General features: G+C 26.8%; 3 protein-coding genes across 3 annotated transcripts; all 3 read left to right on the top strand.

Annotated features, from left to right (window-relative positions):
* Positions 1-1828: 1828 nt before the first annotated feature.
* LOC128960273 (collagen alpha-1(I) chain-like) lies at positions 1829-12020 on the top strand. The gene is made up of 55 exons (XM_054306344.1): positions 1829-1835; positions 1908-1973; positions 2082-2266; positions 2362-2469; positions 2551-2600; positions 2674-2803; positions 2862-2943; positions 3349-3391; positions 3440-3494; positions 3624-3669; positions 3733-3803; positions 3868-3913; positions 3975-4001; positions 4067-4111; positions 4172-4225; positions 4281-4316; positions 4382-4442; positions 4495-4586; positions 4788-4841; positions 4905-4948; positions 5030-5084; positions 5151-5231; positions 5310-5335; positions 5396-5441; positions 5535-5641; positions 5697-5750; positions 5819-5917; positions 5985-6084; positions 6147-6208; positions 6281-6479; positions 7670-7722; positions 7856-7901; positions 7960-8058; positions 8342-8440; positions 8494-8574; positions 8701-8772; positions 8858-8893; positions 8961-8987; positions 9053-9132; positions 9197-9295; positions 9359-9413; positions 9467-9501; positions 9589-9615; positions 9671-9833; positions 10082-10279; positions 10338-10373; positions 10426-10551; positions 10617-10679; positions 10759-10794; positions 10858-10931; positions 10995-11202; positions 11261-11439; positions 11510-11731; positions 11798-11843; positions 11920-12020. The coding sequence occupies exons 1-55, from the start codon at positions 1829-1831 to the stop codon at positions 12018-12020; spliced, it is 4392 nt and encodes a 1463-aa protein (XP_054162319.1).
* Positions 12021-13353: 1333 nt separating this feature from the next.
* On the top strand, positions 13354-14589 carry LOC128959897 (aspartate aminotransferase, mitochondrial-like). The gene has a single exon (XM_054305925.1). It carries the CDS (start codon positions 13354-13356, stop codon positions 14569-14571), a length of 1218 nt encoding a protein of 405 aa, XP_054161900.1. The 3' UTR covers positions 14572-14589.
* A 2795-nt stretch (positions 14590-17384) lies between these two features.
* LOC128960272 (excitatory amino acid transporter 3-like) lies at positions 17385-19267 on the top strand. The gene is made up of 5 exons (XM_054306343.1): positions 17385-17792; positions 17857-17971; positions 18028-18763; positions 18824-18877; positions 18956-19267. The coding sequence occupies exons 1-5, from the start codon at positions 17393-17395 to the stop codon at positions 19265-19267; spliced, it is 1617 nt and encodes a 538-aa protein (XP_054162318.1). The 5' UTR covers positions 17385-17392.
* The last annotated feature ends 83 nt before the right edge of the window (positions 19268-19350 follow it).

Raw genomic sequence — 19350 nt, 5'->3', positions numbered from 1 at the left:
ATTATTCTTAATTAATTATTTATTTATTCATTTAGATTAATAATATTTTAAAAATAAATTTTATAAATTAAATATTTGAAATAATTTTACAATTTAATAATTTTATTAAAATATTTATTACTTACAATTAATAATTTGAAGCGTTGTTATAGCCTAATACACAAAATATATTTTAAAGCAAACGCTGAAATCATTACAATTTAATATTATTAATATTTGTTAATATTTAAAATAAATTTTTATATGTTATCTATTTAACACAACATTTATATTATTTATAAAAATTTAATATTTTATTACAAAACAGTAAACACAAAAAACATTTCATGTTTTGTAAATTGTTATTTAAATTTGGGAATTACTGAATAGTTTAAATTGAATGGATGTACAGTAGTTGTAATAATAGTAATGTATTTGTAGAGCACAGGTAGGACTAACCCATAAATAGTAAAGAGAACAACAAAATTGTAGTTAATTTAGTCTAAAATGACATTTCATATATTTTTTAAGTATTCACTAACCAATAATTTAAATAATTAAACAAAAACGGTGTGTCATTACTGGTAATGAATGCTGTATTAGATGTCAAGTTTGTGGTCAAACTTGTCTGTTATGACAATATAAGCCGTCATCACATCAATACATGTAGTAGTGGTCTATCATAACGGTTGGGATGAGTTGCAATTTTTTTATAGAAAACTAGCATTAAGAGGACAGAGATAAAAAGAGACTGGAGTTTTATAAGGAACCTCCTATTAAATGTTTATCATCTAATTGAATCACTTGTGGTCATCTCATCTCATCTTTCACTATATTAGTTAAAACATTAGTTAAAAACCAGTTTTTTCATAATAAACTGTTATTGAAATAAACTTAAGTGACTTAAGGGAAGCAATTTTTATGTAGTTATCGCTCAAAGCTTTTACTTATTTTCATGTGTTGTCATAACAGATGTAATGCCATATCGCCCGAAGCATTACTTTGTCAATAATAACTGAATTACACAATTATTATATAATAAGTAATAATACTATTATTTATTTTATGGGATCGGCCGCTACCTTAAACTTGAAAACATTGTTTCATGTTTTTATCTGCAGTTATCTTTTATAATACAATATATACAATAATATACAGATATGAATAAATATTTCGGCAAAACAAATGCAAAATACAGGTAAATATTATACATATAAACATCCAAATTTCAATTATATTGCTAACATACAGTAGTACATTAAAAATATAAATTAGAAATTACAATAAAAATATAAATTAGAAATTACAATAAAAAATATTTTTATTTAAGTTATAAATCAAATTTTAAATATAGAAAAAAAATAATTTAACATTTGTTGGTTAACTTAGAAATATGTAAAATAACTTATTAGCATATTAACAATAATAAATAAAACCTATTTTTAATAATTTGTATAAAAACATTTACAGGTATTTGTCTTAAAAATAGTTTAACCGATAAATACATATATTTTGAAACCCATTTAAAATATGACACTATTTGTTCTCTTTTATATTTTAGACAAATAAAAGATTTAAATATAACATTTTAACAAACAAATTAGCTTTAATACACTATTAATTATTTTATTTGAACGACAGTCACATATGTTTAATTGATTACAATAAATAGGAATTTTATTTATTTTGTGTAATAATATCACAATTATATCATACATAAAGTAATGCATTTTCAAAATTTTAATTCATTTAAAAAGTGTAAATATCTTAGATATGTTGGTTAAAATTATAAATATATATTATATGTAAAATTATAATAATGTTGTAAATATTTCAAAAGATTAATGCAATGAAAAGTTTTAAACTGAAGTCCCATTTAGTAGCAATTATTTTATTTATTGTTATTAATAAAATATTTTGCAAAACAGTTACCACAGAATTAGTTGTCGACGAAAGCGATTCTAAGGATGACTTAAGTGTTGATGAATCCGTCGGTAAGTATTTTTTTTATATAATTAAATATTACTTCAAATTATAACAAATGGAAAATAGAAATATGAAAATATACTGAAAATTAACAATAAATTTGATAAATTTTTTAGACGCTTCTGAGTGTGTGTTTGAAGGAATCGTTTACGAAGACGGAGAGGAATGGAGTCCCGACTCGTGTACGACCTGTCGATGTCTTACCGGAAACACAGTCTGTGATACAGATGAATGTCATCCCATTGACTGCAATACACAAACATATATTCCTTTGGGAAAATGTTGTCCCGTTTGTGAAGAAGTAATTTTTGATTAATTTTTTAAATTTATAATAAAAAAATAATTCATTTAATTAAGAAACCATATCTAATATATTAAATATTATTTTAAAAGCAGACAAAATCACAGCCAGAGTCAGAGACAACAACAATACCACCGATAACTACAACCAAATCAGAGTCGACAACATTAGACACTATAGTCGCTACTAATTCTACTATAAAAGTAATTATTCGTTACTTTTTAAAATATTTATTTAAAATTTTATAATTAAAATATGATAATAAATAAATTGACAAAATATAGTCAGAACGTGAATCTCCAGAACCACCAAAACTTACACCAATTCATATAACGTAAGATTTGGCGTTAAGTTATTGTATGTTAATTTAAAATGTATATTAATTATAATATATAACAAAACTATAGGCCGGCAAATGCCGGACCCCCAGCTCCTACAAGTGACATGTCTTCCTGGTTTCATACTCTAGCTGTAGCACAGGCAGCATCGGGTGATAAAGGACCGGTCGACTCGTTTCATTATTTGCCACAACAAATTGTATTATCTAATAATTAAGATATTGACACTTTATAAAATCTATATTATAATATTTCAGGGACCTCCAGGTCCTAGAGGAATACCAGGTCCTTCCGGACCTCCTGGTCCACAAGGACATCATGGTGCAACTGGACCACCTGGTAAACTAATTATTCAAATTAATTTATAATAAATAATAACGTTAAAATTAACAACAATTATTTTAGACATAAATTATAAATCAAATTTTTAAATTAATATATTTTTAAATTTATGTTACATCAACAAAAATCTTAGAGTTTATGTAAACTTTATTTATAGGCTATGAAAAAGTATTGTCAACTTAACTAAATTACTAAAAATATTTTTATATTTAATAGTAATTTTAATAATAAGCTTACATTAAAATAAGTAATTGTAGTTTACTCTTAGTAAGCAATGTTTATATCATCTAGATAGTTTACTCAAAATAAATATATTTGTTATAGTCTGTGAATAAATTATATAAAGTTAACATTTTTAATGTTTATTTATATAATAAATTTAATCACTTTGATTATTAATAGGCGAATTTGGACCACCAGGACCTCCGGGACCTACAGGAGAAAGGTTTTGAATTTGTTATATTTAAAAATTTTGTTTAACATCTAATTATAGGGGATTACAAGGTCTACCCGGAAAGGATGGAGATAATGGAGAAGATGGCAGACCTGTAAGTTTTTATTTTATAAAGTTAAAAATATTACTTTTCTAAATACATTATTTAATGTATATTACAATACAATTACAATATTAAAATGTGTAAAATAATTATAGAAAATTATTTTAAAATAATAATTAGGGACCTTCTGGACAACCCGGACAAACTGGCCCAAGAGGAATACCGGGTATAATTAAAATTTATATAAATTATATAAAATTATAATTTTATTATAAATATAAATTATTAGGAATGCCTGGATTGCCCGGTGCTAAAGGACATAGAGGTTTAACAGGACATGAAGGATCAAAAGGAGAAAGAGTAAATTTATTTTTCATAAATTTTTGTTTTTATATTTATTAAAATTAAAATTATGCTTATATAGGGTGAAAGTGGTGAAAAAGGACCAGTAGGTGAAACTGGAAAACCAGGTTAGTTGATGTTGTTATTAATAAATTAACTGTTTTATGTAATAAATGTTTATTTTTAAAGGTCCACAAGGCTTAATAGGTCCATCCGGTAAATAATTTGCATTAATTTGTAACAATACAAACTCAATTGTATAAATAATTTTAAAATTTAAGGCCAACGTGGAGAACGAGGTAGAGAAGGACCCTCTGGACCCCCGGGTTTGTAATAATATTTTAATTGTTGCATAAAGTAGTTTACCTTTAAATACAAAATTATAGGCAAAAGAGGATTAGATGGTTCACAGGGATCACCAGGAGCTGTAGGACCACAAGGTATTAAGTTATATAATTTATTATAAATGTTTCTTAAATTTTTGTTAAATTATAGGACAATCAGGACCACCTGGATTAACAGGAACACCTGGTATTTATATTTAAGATGTTATTTATATTATTAATATATAATATGTATTTTATTTTATTAAAAAGGCGTTAAAGGAGATCAAGGATCAACGGGAATTAAAGGAGATCAAGGTCCAATAGGACCAAGGTACTATATTAATATACAATATATGTTGATTTAATGTTTTTTATTATATCAGAGGTGAAACTGGTAAACCGGGTCAACCGGGAGAACAGGGCCCACAAGGATTGCTCGGAAAAGATGGAACTCAGGGCCCAAAAGGAATACCCGGTTGGTTTGATTTATATTATTATAATATATCGTTTACTATACAAAATATACTTATTTAAAATATTATTTATTATAAAGACATAATTGTTTTATAAAGTGTTTTGTTAAGGTATAAATATAAGTTAAGTGTCAATAATACTCATATAATTTAATTCAATTGAATTAAATATTGATTTAAACTATTAAATCAAATATTTAAAGGCGATGTTGGACCTGTTGGTAGTCCAGGATTTCCAGGAGCACGTGGACCACCGGGTATTTAGTTAAAAATAAATTATAAAAATTTTTTATCCATACAATTATAATAACTAATTTTAGGTTTTCCTGGAAATCCCGGGCCGATCGGCGTAAAGGGTGAACAGGTATATAAATATATTAATTATTATGAAAATATCAATAATATAATAAAGATAATGACTATATATAAAAATGTTTTTAATAAGGGATTACCCGGAGAATTGGGACTTAAAGGAGAAGCAGGAAAAAAGGGTGAAACTGGTAGGTGTGACGTCACTGATGACTACTTAATATTAGTTTTGTCTAAGTTTTATATTTGTATTACAGGTGAATCTGGTCAACAAGGATTACCCGGTCCTCAGGGACAACAGGGTAAAAGGGGTAAAAGTGGAACTATTGGTACTCCAGGTAAATTTATAAATATAAAATATTATTGATATAATTAATAATTATTTAATGTTAATAAAAATTTTATTCTATTTATAGGATCACCTGGACTTCAAGGAGAAAGGGTATTTTATTATTATTATATTTAAAAATCTAGTTTTAACATTTATAATTTTTTTATTTAGGGACCACCCGGACAACAAGGTTTACCAGGAACTGATGGAAATCCAGGTTTATTTTATTAAAACAATTGATTATTATTATAATATATTAATTATTTATGAAATACAAGATATTTATAATTTGCATTGTAATTGATTACAGGAATAAAAGGATCTCAAGGAGATAAAGGACACGAAGGTCCGCCCGGAGCTAAAGGAAATCAAGGAGAGACCGGCAGAATTGGACCTCAAGGTCTTCAAGGATTAAGAGTAAGATAAATAACGTTAATATAAAAATATTTAATTAATAAAAATTTATTTTAAGGGAATTATGGGCCGACCGGGAGAACCGGGAAAAGATGGACAGACAGGGGAAAGAGTAATCATTTTTTAATTTTATTAAATAATATTTAATTTCAAAATAGCTAAAACTTAATATATAAATAGGGGATACCAGGTGAACAAGGAAAGTCAGGAGTTCCTGGATCACCAGGTCAACAGGGGCCACCCGGACTTATGGGTCCTGAAGGTCCAAAAGGAGCACAAGTATGAATTAAATTAGTATAAATAAATGTTTGTTAGATTAAATTATTAAATTTATATTATATTAAAGGGACCGGAAGGACATGAAGGGAAAATAGGAATACCAGGTACACCGGGACCCAGAGGTGATACTGGTCCACCAGGTTTGGTTGGTCCCCCGGGTAGTCCAGGTAAGCGTGTATTATTTTTCATATCATAGTGTGTTTATTAAATTTAATTTTATAAAAACAAGGATCACAAGGTCCTATTGGTGAACGCGGAGCTGTCGGTCCTCAAGGATTGAGAGGGTTTCAGGTATTATTTTTAATTAAAAGTTATTATATATATATATATAAATTATTGATAAATATTTTTAAAATATAATAGGGATTACCAGGAATAGTGGGTCCTCCCGGCATAAATGGCAAAGATGGAGAGCCAGGTGTTGCGGGAGTTCCCGGAGCACCTGGACCTGTTGGACCCAGAGGTGAACGAGGATTTTCTGGAGATAAAGGATCACTTGGAGAACCGGGTCCTCAAGGACTTAAAGGGGACAGTGGTTTACCGGGAAGTGACGGACTTAGAGGTAGATTTTATTTTATGTTTATACAAAAATGCTATCCATTATAATCATATTACTCGAAATATCGATTACAGTATATATGTATTGTATTTTCTATTTGAAATAATTGCAAAAACGTATTAATAGTATTTAAAAATACGTATAAATTTTGATTTTCTAATTAAATCTGTTTAGTATATAATTAAAATTAATATTTTATTAAATATGATAACTATACAAAATATTTAATATATTCATACAATAATTTTTTAATCAATTATAGAATGCCATAATAATTCAATTAGTTACTAAAATATACAGAATCATCATTGTATATAAATTGTATATAATTAATTTGAGTAAATTATATGAATTATATAATACTATAATTGTTACCGATTTATGAATTCACATAAGTCATGACACCAAGTTTGACACTAATTATAGGTATACTATAGTAAATTTTAGTATATAATATGCATTTAATAGCTTTATATATTTTAATAAAAGTCAAAACACTTTAAATTAACTAAAGTAACCTCAAATAGCTTATGTATCTGCGGAGTCGTCCTCTCAACCAAAGGGTTGAGATTTCGAGTCTCCCTTAGATAGACTACTTTGAACAGTATTTTTAAGTTTCGAATAGTTATTTAATTTAAGTATTTAAATAATCTAATATAAGTTAGAGAACAGGTTTTATAATTTATCTTTAATTTGTTAAATGTGGTAAAACAAAGACATTTTATTATTATAAAAATTAAATCAATAAATTTCAATTAACTTTTAGTATTATGATTAGACACATTAATTTTCTCAATTATAAGTTTGTTTGTATCTATCAAAAATGTATATTATATGCAATATAATCAATTTTAATTCAATAATATTTATACAGTATTATAAATATAGCTTTAAGCAATTAATATTCAATAGCTAAAGTATGGTATTTATAAACTAAAAAATTCAATTCACATACACGTACTGTAAAATGATATAAAGTAAGCAAAAATTCAACTAAATATAATACAGTGTAATATAATGTAAATATGCAATAATTAGGTGTAATTAACGCTAACGAAAATATTTATTTTTTGCTAAAACGTGAGACATGAGGTTATGTTTGTATGTAATACTATGTATATGTGTTTGTATATGAAATAGTAGAATATGAATGATATGAAATCCTTTAACTTAATTGTATAATTTATTGATAGGATTGGCAGGTGAAAAGGGTAATAAAGGTCATGCCGGGTCCCCGGGACTCATTGTAAGTATTGCTTTACAAAACCATAATTGATTTAATTATATAATCTAATAAATTTATTATGTTTTTATATATTAAAATAATCTATCAAAATGCTATTTGTTTTAAATTATAATTTATATAATGCATAAATTAGGGCTTACCCGGTATGAGAGGTGAATCAGGCCTTCCAGGAGAAAAAGGTATGTTTTATAATAATCAGACAAATTAAAGGTACGAAATAATATTATATACAAATAGGTTCTCGTGGTGATCATGGTCCTCCTGGTCCAATGGGGTTCACCGGTAAACATGGTGAACCGGGTCCTCAAGGAGAACCTGGAGTACAAGGCATATCAGGTTTTATTTACATAAAATTATTCATTACTTATTATTTAAATACTCTATATATTCTTAATTTATAAAATAATAGTTTAAACATGTATTTTATAAATGACAAAAATTCTAAATTAAGATCTAATATTAATTTTTTTAATAAATTATTATTTATTTTATAAATTCAATAATTTTAAAAACATTTTTATTAATTACAGTAATAAATTTTGAATTGTTTAATATGTCAACCAATAAAAGTTTTGTTTGTATAATAAATATACCGTAATTTATAAATTATAATCTTAAGGTGAACCTGGATCTAAAGGAGACGCCGGAGCACAGGGAGTACCAGGAGAAAGAGGACCACAGGGTATAGCTGGAGACAGAGGACTACAGGGAACACCTGGTATTATAATAACATATTTACAATACAAAACTGTAATATTATTTGTTCACAAGGAATACAGGGATTTGCCGGACCTCCCGGTCCGATAGGACCGACTGGTTCTAAAGGGGCGATGGGTTTTCAGGGACAGAAAGGTATATAAAATTTATTATTATTATTATTATTATTATTATTATTATTATTATTATTATTATTATTATTATTATTATTATTATTATTATTATTATTATTATTATTACTATTACTACTTATGATCAAAGGTGATCAAGGATCATTAGGACCTCAAGGACCAATTGGAGAGATAGGACCCCCCGGTCTAATTGGACAAATTGGTATTGATTGCAATTAATATATATACTCTTTATTTTCTAATTCTAAGTAAATTACTAATAATTTTTTATATATTATCATTCTTAGGACCAAAAGGTCCGCAAGGAATTGAAGGCAAAAAAGGTTAGTTTTAATTTAGTAAAAGTATTTTTACAAAATTTGATTTCTTTTAAATTTATAATTTTATTAGGCGATAGTGGCTTTCCAGGATTACCAGGTTTACTAATTAGTAATATATTATTTAGAATTAAATTTAAAGTCAAATTTAATGTCAATAACTAGGAAGACTTGGAGAACCTGGAACACAGGGACCACCCGGCTCTCCTGGATCACCAGGAATTCCTGGTACTCCAGGATTGAAGGTTTGTATTGTAAATAATTGTGTAATAGTAAGTCAAATATAGTAATTTAAATGGATGTTTGAAGGGTGCAACTGGAGATCTGGGTCGACCCGGTAGTCCAGGAAATCCTGGCCCACAAGGTCTACAAGGAATAATTGGTCCTAAAGGAGATAATGGGGAACAGGTAGTTTTACATGACAAATTTAAATAACAATAAGTATATTGTCTAAAATATATGCTAATATAGGGTCCAATTGGATTAACTGGTCCTCCAGGTTCTTCTGGACCAATTGGTGAAAGAGGTTTGTATTGAATAAAATTAAAAATACTGTAATTATAATTTGCATTTTCTCAGGCCTTACTGGATTACCAGGCATTACAGGAAAACAGGTTAAATATCTGCAAATTAATTTTTAAAAATATTTTAAATAACTAGATGTTAATAAAATTATAAAACTATTTACATTAACTTAAAAGGGACCTCAAGGACATAGAGGAATACAGGTATAGAAAACTTAAATTTTTATATTCTTTACTTAACTTCTTATAATAATATTAGGGAGAGAGAGGTAATGATGGAAAACCAGGCCAAGACGGTCAACCTGGTCCTAGTGGTCCTCAAGGACCTCAGGGACAAATGGGTCCAGTCGGTGAACCAGGTCCTCAAGGAAACTCCGGTAAAGATGGATCACCTGGTATTCCTGGTAGACATGGAGATAAAGGTATAATAATTATTTTTTTTTAATTAATTATTATAATATCTAATATTTGTTATTTTAGTTTTGTAATAATTTATTCTAGTAATACTCATTCAATTTATTATTACATTATTAATAAATTTTACATTATTTGAGTATTAATATATTATATATACAAAAACTATGTACAATATCTAAATATCTATAATATATGAAAAAATACTATTGACACTTAAAGTTTCTTAATTATATTAAACAACAATATATGAAAGGTCCAATTGGAAATTCTGGACCTCCCGGATCACAAGGTTCTCCAGGACCTATCGGTTCAGTCGGCCCAACTGGTCCAACTGGACAAACAGGTGATAAGGGCCAAACTGGTGAACAAGGACCTCGAGGATCACAAGGACCACAAGGCTCACGAGGATTTCCAGGACCACAGGGGCTAAAAGGAGAAACTGGATTATCTGGTAATTATAACCATAATTAGTGCTATTGATATGTCTAAACTTGTTAATTAAATTACAGGTGAAAAGGGACAAAAAGGACATCGAGGACTTATTGGTTGTAATTATATTCTAGTATTTTTATTAAAGATTTAATATCTTTAATTTAGGATTGCAAGGATTACCGGGATCTGCTGGACATCCCGGAGAAAAGGGCTCAATGGGAGCACCAGGTTTTCAAGGACTTGCTGGTCCGGCTGGTATTAAAGGACCTCCAGGAAGGGATGGTTTACCAGGTTATAGTTCATCCAAAACTATATGTTATATTTAAATCTATGAAATTATGATTGTTTTCTAATAGGCTCCACAGGTCCTTCAGGTCATCCCGGAGCCAGAGGCGAACGTGGAGAAGATGGCAAACCGGGTATAATCTAAGATATATTACTTATTGTATTAGATATTTGTATATTTAATTGAACTGAACTGAACTTATTAATTGAAAGGTACTTCTGGTGAACGAGGCTTACCGGGACCTCCGGGTAATTCATCATTTATTTGATAACAATTGAGTTATTATTAAAGTTAATTTTCAATAATCATAGGCCCACCCTGTGAACCAATTACTTATGATGCAGCAACACTGGCACTTATACTAAATCAACCTGGTCAAACTAAAGTAAATAATTTATATAATATCTAATATTTTAAACTAATTAATACAATAAATTGTTGTGATTAGGGACCGGACCCATTGCTCGGTGACCAACCAAATGAGCCAAATCTTCTTTCAACTGATCTCTCGGACGAACACAAGAAACGATTAATTCTCGATTTTTACAATAAATTAGTGAAAGAATACGAAAAGTTAAGACAACCGACGGGTAAGAGGGAGGCGCCCGCCAAGTCTTGCAAACATCTGTTTGATGTCAATCCACAGTTTAAAAGCGGTATTAATTACTAATTATTTTGTTTGTAATTTATTATAATATATTTGACAATATTTAGGCATATATTACATCGATCCAAATGAAGGTGATATCAATGACGCTATCGATGCCTACTGTGATGTGACCACTAAGTCTACGTGTGTTTTGCCGGCAGTCGATGACATACCTGTGCGTACTTATACTAAACATAATAAGTTCGGTCACATTTGGTTTAGTGAAATGGATAATGGATTTAGTGTAAGATTTTAATTTTTTTAAATATTTATAATACAAAACAATTTATATAATTTATTTTTATGTCTTATAGTTTGCATATAAAGCCGATAAAACACAATTAAATTCATTACAATTATTGAGTCAACAGGCCGTACAAAATATAACAGTTTTATGCAAAAATTCAATCACTTATTACGATTCAACAAAACAATCGCTTAGAAAAGCCGTTAAATTAATGACTTATAATGACATCGAATTGACCGCCGATTCCGACAACAGGTTTACCTATCAATCTATAAGTGATGGCTGTCAGGTATGCCATTAAAAATTGATTTGTTTTTTAATATAATTAATAAATTTTATTGATGTATTTTATAAGAAACATAATAATAAATTGGATAACACAATACTACAATATAAGACAGGTTGGTTTTACACATTTATTAATAATTGTTTTTTTTAATTATACTATAATAAAATTATTAATTTAATTTTTATCAGATAAACCACAAAGACTACCAATTTTGGATATAGCTATTAGAGATATTGGACGAAATGATCAACAATTTGGTTTACAATTAGGACCCGTTTGCTTCAATTAGACGCTTATTATTAATTTATTAACATTTGTTATTTTTAGTTAAATTCTATTTAAATATTTTAATTTTTATTATTTTAATTTATTTTATTTTCATATTATATTAAGTATTGTATTATTAAATAAATTTTATTCAATAAATGTTTGTTATTCGATGAAATAATTTTATTTTAATTTTTTTCTTCAGTAATTAGTTTTAAAAAATTTATATTTAAGTTTAATATTGAAAAATTAATTACAATATTATATAATTGATTAAACAATAGTTTTGTTAATGTTTCAATATAAAAATTTACATAGTACAGCTATATGTTTACTAAATTATATTTTTTATAAATATCAAGATTATTATTTTTTAAATTATTAATTTTAGAGTATCTAAATGTCGATGTCGACATAATTTTAAGTTTTAATTTTATTCAGCTTTTAAATTTTTAAATATCTCCATAGTAAACATAATAGTAGTTAGATATTATTGAATAATTAATATTGCATTATTAACATAACAATATAGTTGTAATTATAGTTTTTTCTATACGTTTATAATAAGATTACTTATTTATTTTATTTTTTAAAATATCTTTTTTAAATCGTATTTAAGTACAAGAGAGCTATAAAATCTTAAAAACTATATATAATTAAATACTTTTTAATTGTTAAAATGCAATGAATATACAAATATACTAAAGTATATGTAATACATATTAAGTATTGTTAAGAATGTTTGACATTTTCAATAATATTCAAAATGTTTATCAATTATTTATAATCAATATTTAAATATTATATTAAAATAACAGCTTCGGTATATGTAACCCATTTGTTGTTGAAGTTTTAAACGCTTTTAAAATGACAATTTAACAAGTTTTAGATACCAGCCCTCACCTCCTGTTCCTTCCCTCCCCAGACACAACTTCCTAACCCTCTACACCCACCCCAACCTAACCTAACATAAAGTAATAAAATAGTACTGCATTTGTCATAAACTTAATAGTTTTAACAGCGCGCGTGAAATTTCAACAACAAATGGGTTACATATACCGAATTTTTACCAAAATAATCAATATTTTAAATAAAAATAATAAAAGATATACAATATTACATTTATTTATATATGTATATTATTTCTTATAGAAATATTAATTTTCTTTAATGATAAAATATTTTATATAAACCAGTTTTTATGAACACTTTAGAAGTTAGACCTTGAATTTATTATATTATTTTTATATAATTTTAAACAATTTTTAGTTTATTTTGTTTATTATATTTATTATTATTTTTAATTATCAAATTAATTGAAAGCAATATTAATATTGTGATAACAAAGTATTGATATGAATTGGTTTAGTTGTGTAGTGAGGGCTGAATCCGACAAAATATATGGCGTTCAAGAAGAATACGTTAACGACAAAAGAGATAATAAAATAAATTTAAGTATTGGTGTCTTTAGGGATCAAAATGGACAGTCATTTGTTCCGCAAAGTGTTATCAATTGCGAGCAAATGTTATTCACAAAGAATTGCAGCAAAGAATATGCACCGATTGAGGGCTTCAAAGACTTTCGCCAAAGTGTCGCCAAATTTATTTATGGCGAAGACTCAGATGTTATCATTAATGAAAGACACGCCACAGTTCAAGGACTCGGAGGAACCGGATCTTTGAGAATCGGAGCCATATTTCTCTATGAGTTGGTGTCAGTCAATAAAACTGTTTACATACCGTACCAGACATGGAGTCCACACAATCAGGTATTCTCTAACTCAGGCTTTCAAATAAAACATTACAGATATTGGAATCAAAGAACTTTGAACCTCGACTTTGAGGGTCTAATCAATGACTTTGAAAACATGATTGACTACTCTGTAGTAGTTTTGCACTCAATAGCCCACAACCCGACAGGTATTGACCCAACACTAGACCAGTGGAACCAAATTATTGATGTCATCCAAAGGAAAAAGTTATTCCCATTTTTAGACTGCGCTTATCAGGGATTTGCTTCGGGAGATTTGCAAAGGGATGGAGTCGTTAACACTTTATTTGCTAAACGGGTTAATCAAATGGCAATTGCGATGACATTTGCTAAGAATATGGGACTCTATGGCGACAGAATCGGTGCCTTAAGTATTGTCTGTCAGACCAAACAAGAGGCACATAATGTGTTGACTCAACTCAAGGCAATCATTCGTCCCATTTATTCACATCCACCCAATTGGGGCGCTCTTGTCGTCCATCATCTACTTAGTGATCATCATTTGAGGAGCCAATGGTTTATTGATGTCAACAATATGTATACAAGAATTCAAGATATAAGGAATCAATTGATTAATGAATTGAATCGATTGTCTGATGGGAAGACTAACTGGGATTTTATGGCAAATCAAAGAGGAATGTATGGTTTCACTGGCTTTTCTCAAACACAAGTTTTTCAACTCAAACAACAGTTTGCTATTTATGCCACACTTGACGGTCGTATTAATATTGCAGTAATCAATCAAAACAATATTAAACACATTGCATATGCTATGCATTGCATTAAATTACAAATTATGTAATTTGAATACCTTTTACTTGACAACAAAAATATTAAAATTACATAAATAAATAAAATATATAAAAAATAAATCAAAAAATTAAATGTTAAAATATACTTAATTATTTTATTAATTTAAAAAAATATTTATTATTTTTATTAAAAAATATTTTTATTCAGATTAAGCTGGATTTTTATAGGCCTATATAAATATTGAAAATAAATAAATAAATATTTTTTAACATAAAATTAAAATTTATTAAAATTATTAATAAGTATATTATATTTAATATCTGTATAAAATATATTCTAATATTTAACTATAATAAAGCTATAATATGTGACTATTAAGAAAAATGCATTTTTACATAAATTGTTGAATATTAAAAAAGTAAAATTAAATTTAAAACACAAGAACCACAAAATAGGGTTAATTATGTATGAATTCAGGGTTATACATGTTTTATATCTAACAAACATTTAAAAAAAATTATAGACATGGTTTGCTACTAAAAAATAAGCAAAAAAGCATTAAAAATATCTCGTTAGCAATTTAGTTAAAAATTTAAATTAGATATTATAATATATTTTATGAATTGTATGAAATACTGTATTATATGCCATCACCACATCCTAGCCTTTGTCTAATTTTTAATATAAATTACAGTATTTTAAACAATAAATCTTATATACAAATGTTATAAACAATATATAATTTTTATGTTTCTTAATACTTTAATAATTGTTTTTTACTAAATTAATTCAAATTAAATATTTTTGCGATTGTCTAAAGATATTTATACAGTAATAATAATAATTTATAATATTATTATTTTTACAAATATAATAAAATAAATTGTTAAATATAATTAAATAAAAAATTATAACTATAATGTATATATTGTTTTATTAATATATAATATTTTTGTTAATTTATAAATACATGGTATATAATATAACAAAATTTAAAACAAAAATATGAATTAAATATAAAAATTTATAATTTTTAAGGTATGTCTTAATATCAATTTGAAGCAAACCCGAGAGCAAACATATAATTAATTGAATAATATGTAAAAATTAATTTTTATTTATGTTTTGCACTGTTGTTGTTGTAATATATTATACTGTATATATAATATATTATATAGTATATACAGTATAATAGTATTTACAAATCATATGATCAGCAATTTTGTATTTATACTAAAAGCAAGTTTTCTCAGTAATGTTTGAAAACATGAGATAATATCTATCGGACTTTTCATTAGTTTTTATTTGTGTAATAATAAGTGAAATGCTTTCTAAACTAAGTTTTAGAGGGATATCGGAGCCAATGACCTAATTTTATGATAAATGCTATCTATTTATATTTGATAATAAATAATCCTTAATTATTATATATTTTATTATATCAGTGTATTATTATTTTGTAAACTAATAATATTTTAACCAAATTTGCAGATAAATTAACCACAAGTAAGACAATAGCATAATAGATAGTACTGTACTTAAAACAAAAATATAAACTTAATGTTTATTTAATAGCTAATTATTTTACACAACAAAAATATTAAAATTTCATATAATTGAGAAAATTTTATATGCAAATTTATATTATTATTATTTATAATTGTTTTATATATAAATTTTGTGTATACTGTATACTTAAGTCTTTTGTTAGATTCATTATATATACTATAATACAGTAATAATAATAATAATAATAATAAACACCTCAAAAATCCTTGATCTAAACAAAAAAATCTTAACATAAAAATAATAATAAGATAATAATTAATTAGTAAACTTAAATTTAATGTTTTATTAAAAAATTATTGCATGTTTTAAATGATTTTTCTGTAACAAATAGTTTTTATCGGGGCGTCAAATAACTAATATTATTGTAAATTATTTCAATCATGATTTTGTGTACAAAGTATTCAACAGTTTTTAACAACTTATTAAAAAATGTATTTTCCTATAATCACTGACATTTGAAATCAGCTGAAATTAAAAGTACTGTAAATTATTGAAAATATTTGTGTTTGAATTAGATTTATAGTACTATTATTATTATTGTTTGTATTGATTGAGTAAACTTGAAATATATTATAGAAAAAACTAGATTTTCAGGATTTGCTTTTATGTTAAAATAACGAAACCATTGGATAATAAGCACTCATTCTCTCAATTCAAGGATCTCTTTAAAAGTTGTTTTGTTTTTGGGCGCAAAATAACTAAAACATGTCGTTAAAAGTCAGTAAAAGTCTAATCATTAGTTTAGTTGATTTTTTATGTGAATCCATTGAATCCATTGAAGTCAGTCATCATTTAATTGTTTGTTTCATTTATTCTTTGCTTTTCAATGTTTAAACAAATATTGACTCTCTGTTTAAACATTTCATATTATTTAATATATTATTAAACATGTCATAAATGTCTAATTGATATTAATGTTTGAATACTGTGAACTTTTCAAATGTAAAAGTTTCATATATCATATCTATAACATTTTCGTAACATATTTTTATCAATAAAGTCTATGAATTATTGTATTGATACTTATTATACATTATTACAGTTACACTGTTATACTCTATAATATTAAATATAAGAACTTTTTATCATAAGATAATAATTTAATATCAATTAATTTCTAATCACATATTATTATGATTTCCCGTTTAAATAATAATAATAATAAACATCATTAAAGTTTTATGTATTTTTTTTGTTAAAAATAATTTAAAATAACAGAATTAAAGTATTAAAAAATACTTAACTTTAAATAATAAAGTATTTTATTTAAAAAATAAATAATTATATACCCATTAACTAAAATGACTCAAAACGTTATACAAATAACTGATCCAAAAAACAATACTATTTCTGAGACAAAATATGGAACCGTTGAATACAATACAAAAAGTGGAGGAAAAAGAGTTACAAAATTTTTGAGACATAATGTCTTAGCTGTGGCCACACTGTCGGCAGTAATCCTTGCGGTCGTAATCGGGATAATCGTGAGAAACACAACAAACAAATGGAGTGAAAGATCTTTAATGTATTTGGAATTTCCGGGCGATATCTTCTTACGAATGCTTAAGTGTTTAATATTACCACTTATTATATCGAGTCTGATCTCATCTCTCGGTAATCTGGATACCAAACTATCGGGTCATATCGGCAAAAGAGCAGTTCTCTATTATTTAATTACAACTATTTTGGCCATATTTTTAGGTTTGTCTCTAAAATAATATATCATATTTTCAATATATAAATATAAAATTTCAACAAATTGTAGGAATAGTTTTGGTACTTATTATAAGACCCGGCAGTGGAAGAAATGTCGAGCGCAGTACTGACGGACCAAAACCTAGAGTTACGACAACACCGGACACTATCTTAGATCTAATCCGGTAATTGATTTTTCATTGACTTTAATTAAATTAATAACATATTATACTATCCATAGAAATCTGTTTCCCACAAACTTAGTTGAGGCATGTTTTGCACAATACACTACAACTCTGATAATCAACGCTAACGAGACTGACATTTATAAGTGGAAAATCAAGCCAACAGTCGGCGGCGGAACCAATATATTGGGTTTAGTTGTCTTTTCCATAGTGTTTGGCTCTATTATTGGTCGCATGAAAGATGATGGCAAACCATTGCTTAACTTCTTCAATAGTTTAAGTGAAGCTACTTTAAGGATAACAAATATTGTCATTAAATTGACACCAATTGGAGTAATGTTTTTAGTTTTACCACGAATTGTATCCGTAGATGACGTAAAAACATTGCTTAGTAGTGTTGGTCTCTTCACTATAACAGTTATAATTGGTCTATTAATTCATGGCTTATTAGTGTTGCCCGCAATATACTATTTCTTTACCCGTAAGAATCCTTATATATTTTTGGGAAAAATGACAGAAGCATTGATGACAGCCTTTGGGACGGCTTCTTCATCGGCAACGCTTCCGGTGACCATCTCATGTCTCGAAGAAAAAAATAAAATTAACCGAAATGTTGTCCGATTCTGTATTCCGATTGGAGCCACTATTAATATGGACGGCACAGCATTATATGAAGCAGTGGCCACACTTTTTATCGCACAATCACGTGGTTTGCCCATGGATTTAGCAAAAGTTATTATCGTTAGTATCACAGCAACAGCTGCTTCAGTGGGCGCCGCAGGAATACCACAGGTATTACAATTAATTTATTTTATATATTGATTTAATCTGTATTATTATCACCAATAATAGGCTGGTTTAATAACAATGGTTATTGTACTTAATGCACTTGGTCTTCCCGCTGAAGTATATATATATATATATATATCATTTTTAATTACTAAACTAACTTTAACTAAAAAAACAAAACATTTTAATTGATAGGATGTGGCTCTGGTTTATATAATTGATTGGCTTTTAGATCGTTTTCGGACAGCAGTCAATGTTTTGGGCGACGCTTACGGATCAGCAATAGTCGAACATTTGAGTCAAAATGAATTGAATGAGTTGTCCAACAAAACAGATGAATCAGATCTGCAGAAGAACGACATATTATCTCAAACACAATCGTCTCCCTCTTCATCTTCATCTGCTGTCTCATCGCTTAAAAGTATTATTTCTGACAATAATAAAGACTCCATGAGTTATAACAACTCAGCATTCATTGGTGATACCAATTCAAACAATAATTCATAAATTAATAAAATTTTATTCAATTTTATCATTAATTTCAAATACAACTTTTTTTTGTTTACATTAAACTCTATTTCGATTAATAT

This window comes from Oppia nitens, unplaced genomic scaffold, assembly GCF_028296485.1.
Source record: "Oppia nitens isolate AA-2021 unplaced genomic scaffold, nextdenovo-longstitch-racon4-pilon3 scaffold4_pilon_pilon_pilon, whole genome shotgun sequence".
Lineage (NCBI taxonomy): Eukaryota > Metazoa > Arthropoda > Arachnida > Sarcoptiformes > Oppiidae > Oppia > Oppia nitens.
This window is presented reverse-complemented; position numbering and strand designations above follow the sequence as displayed.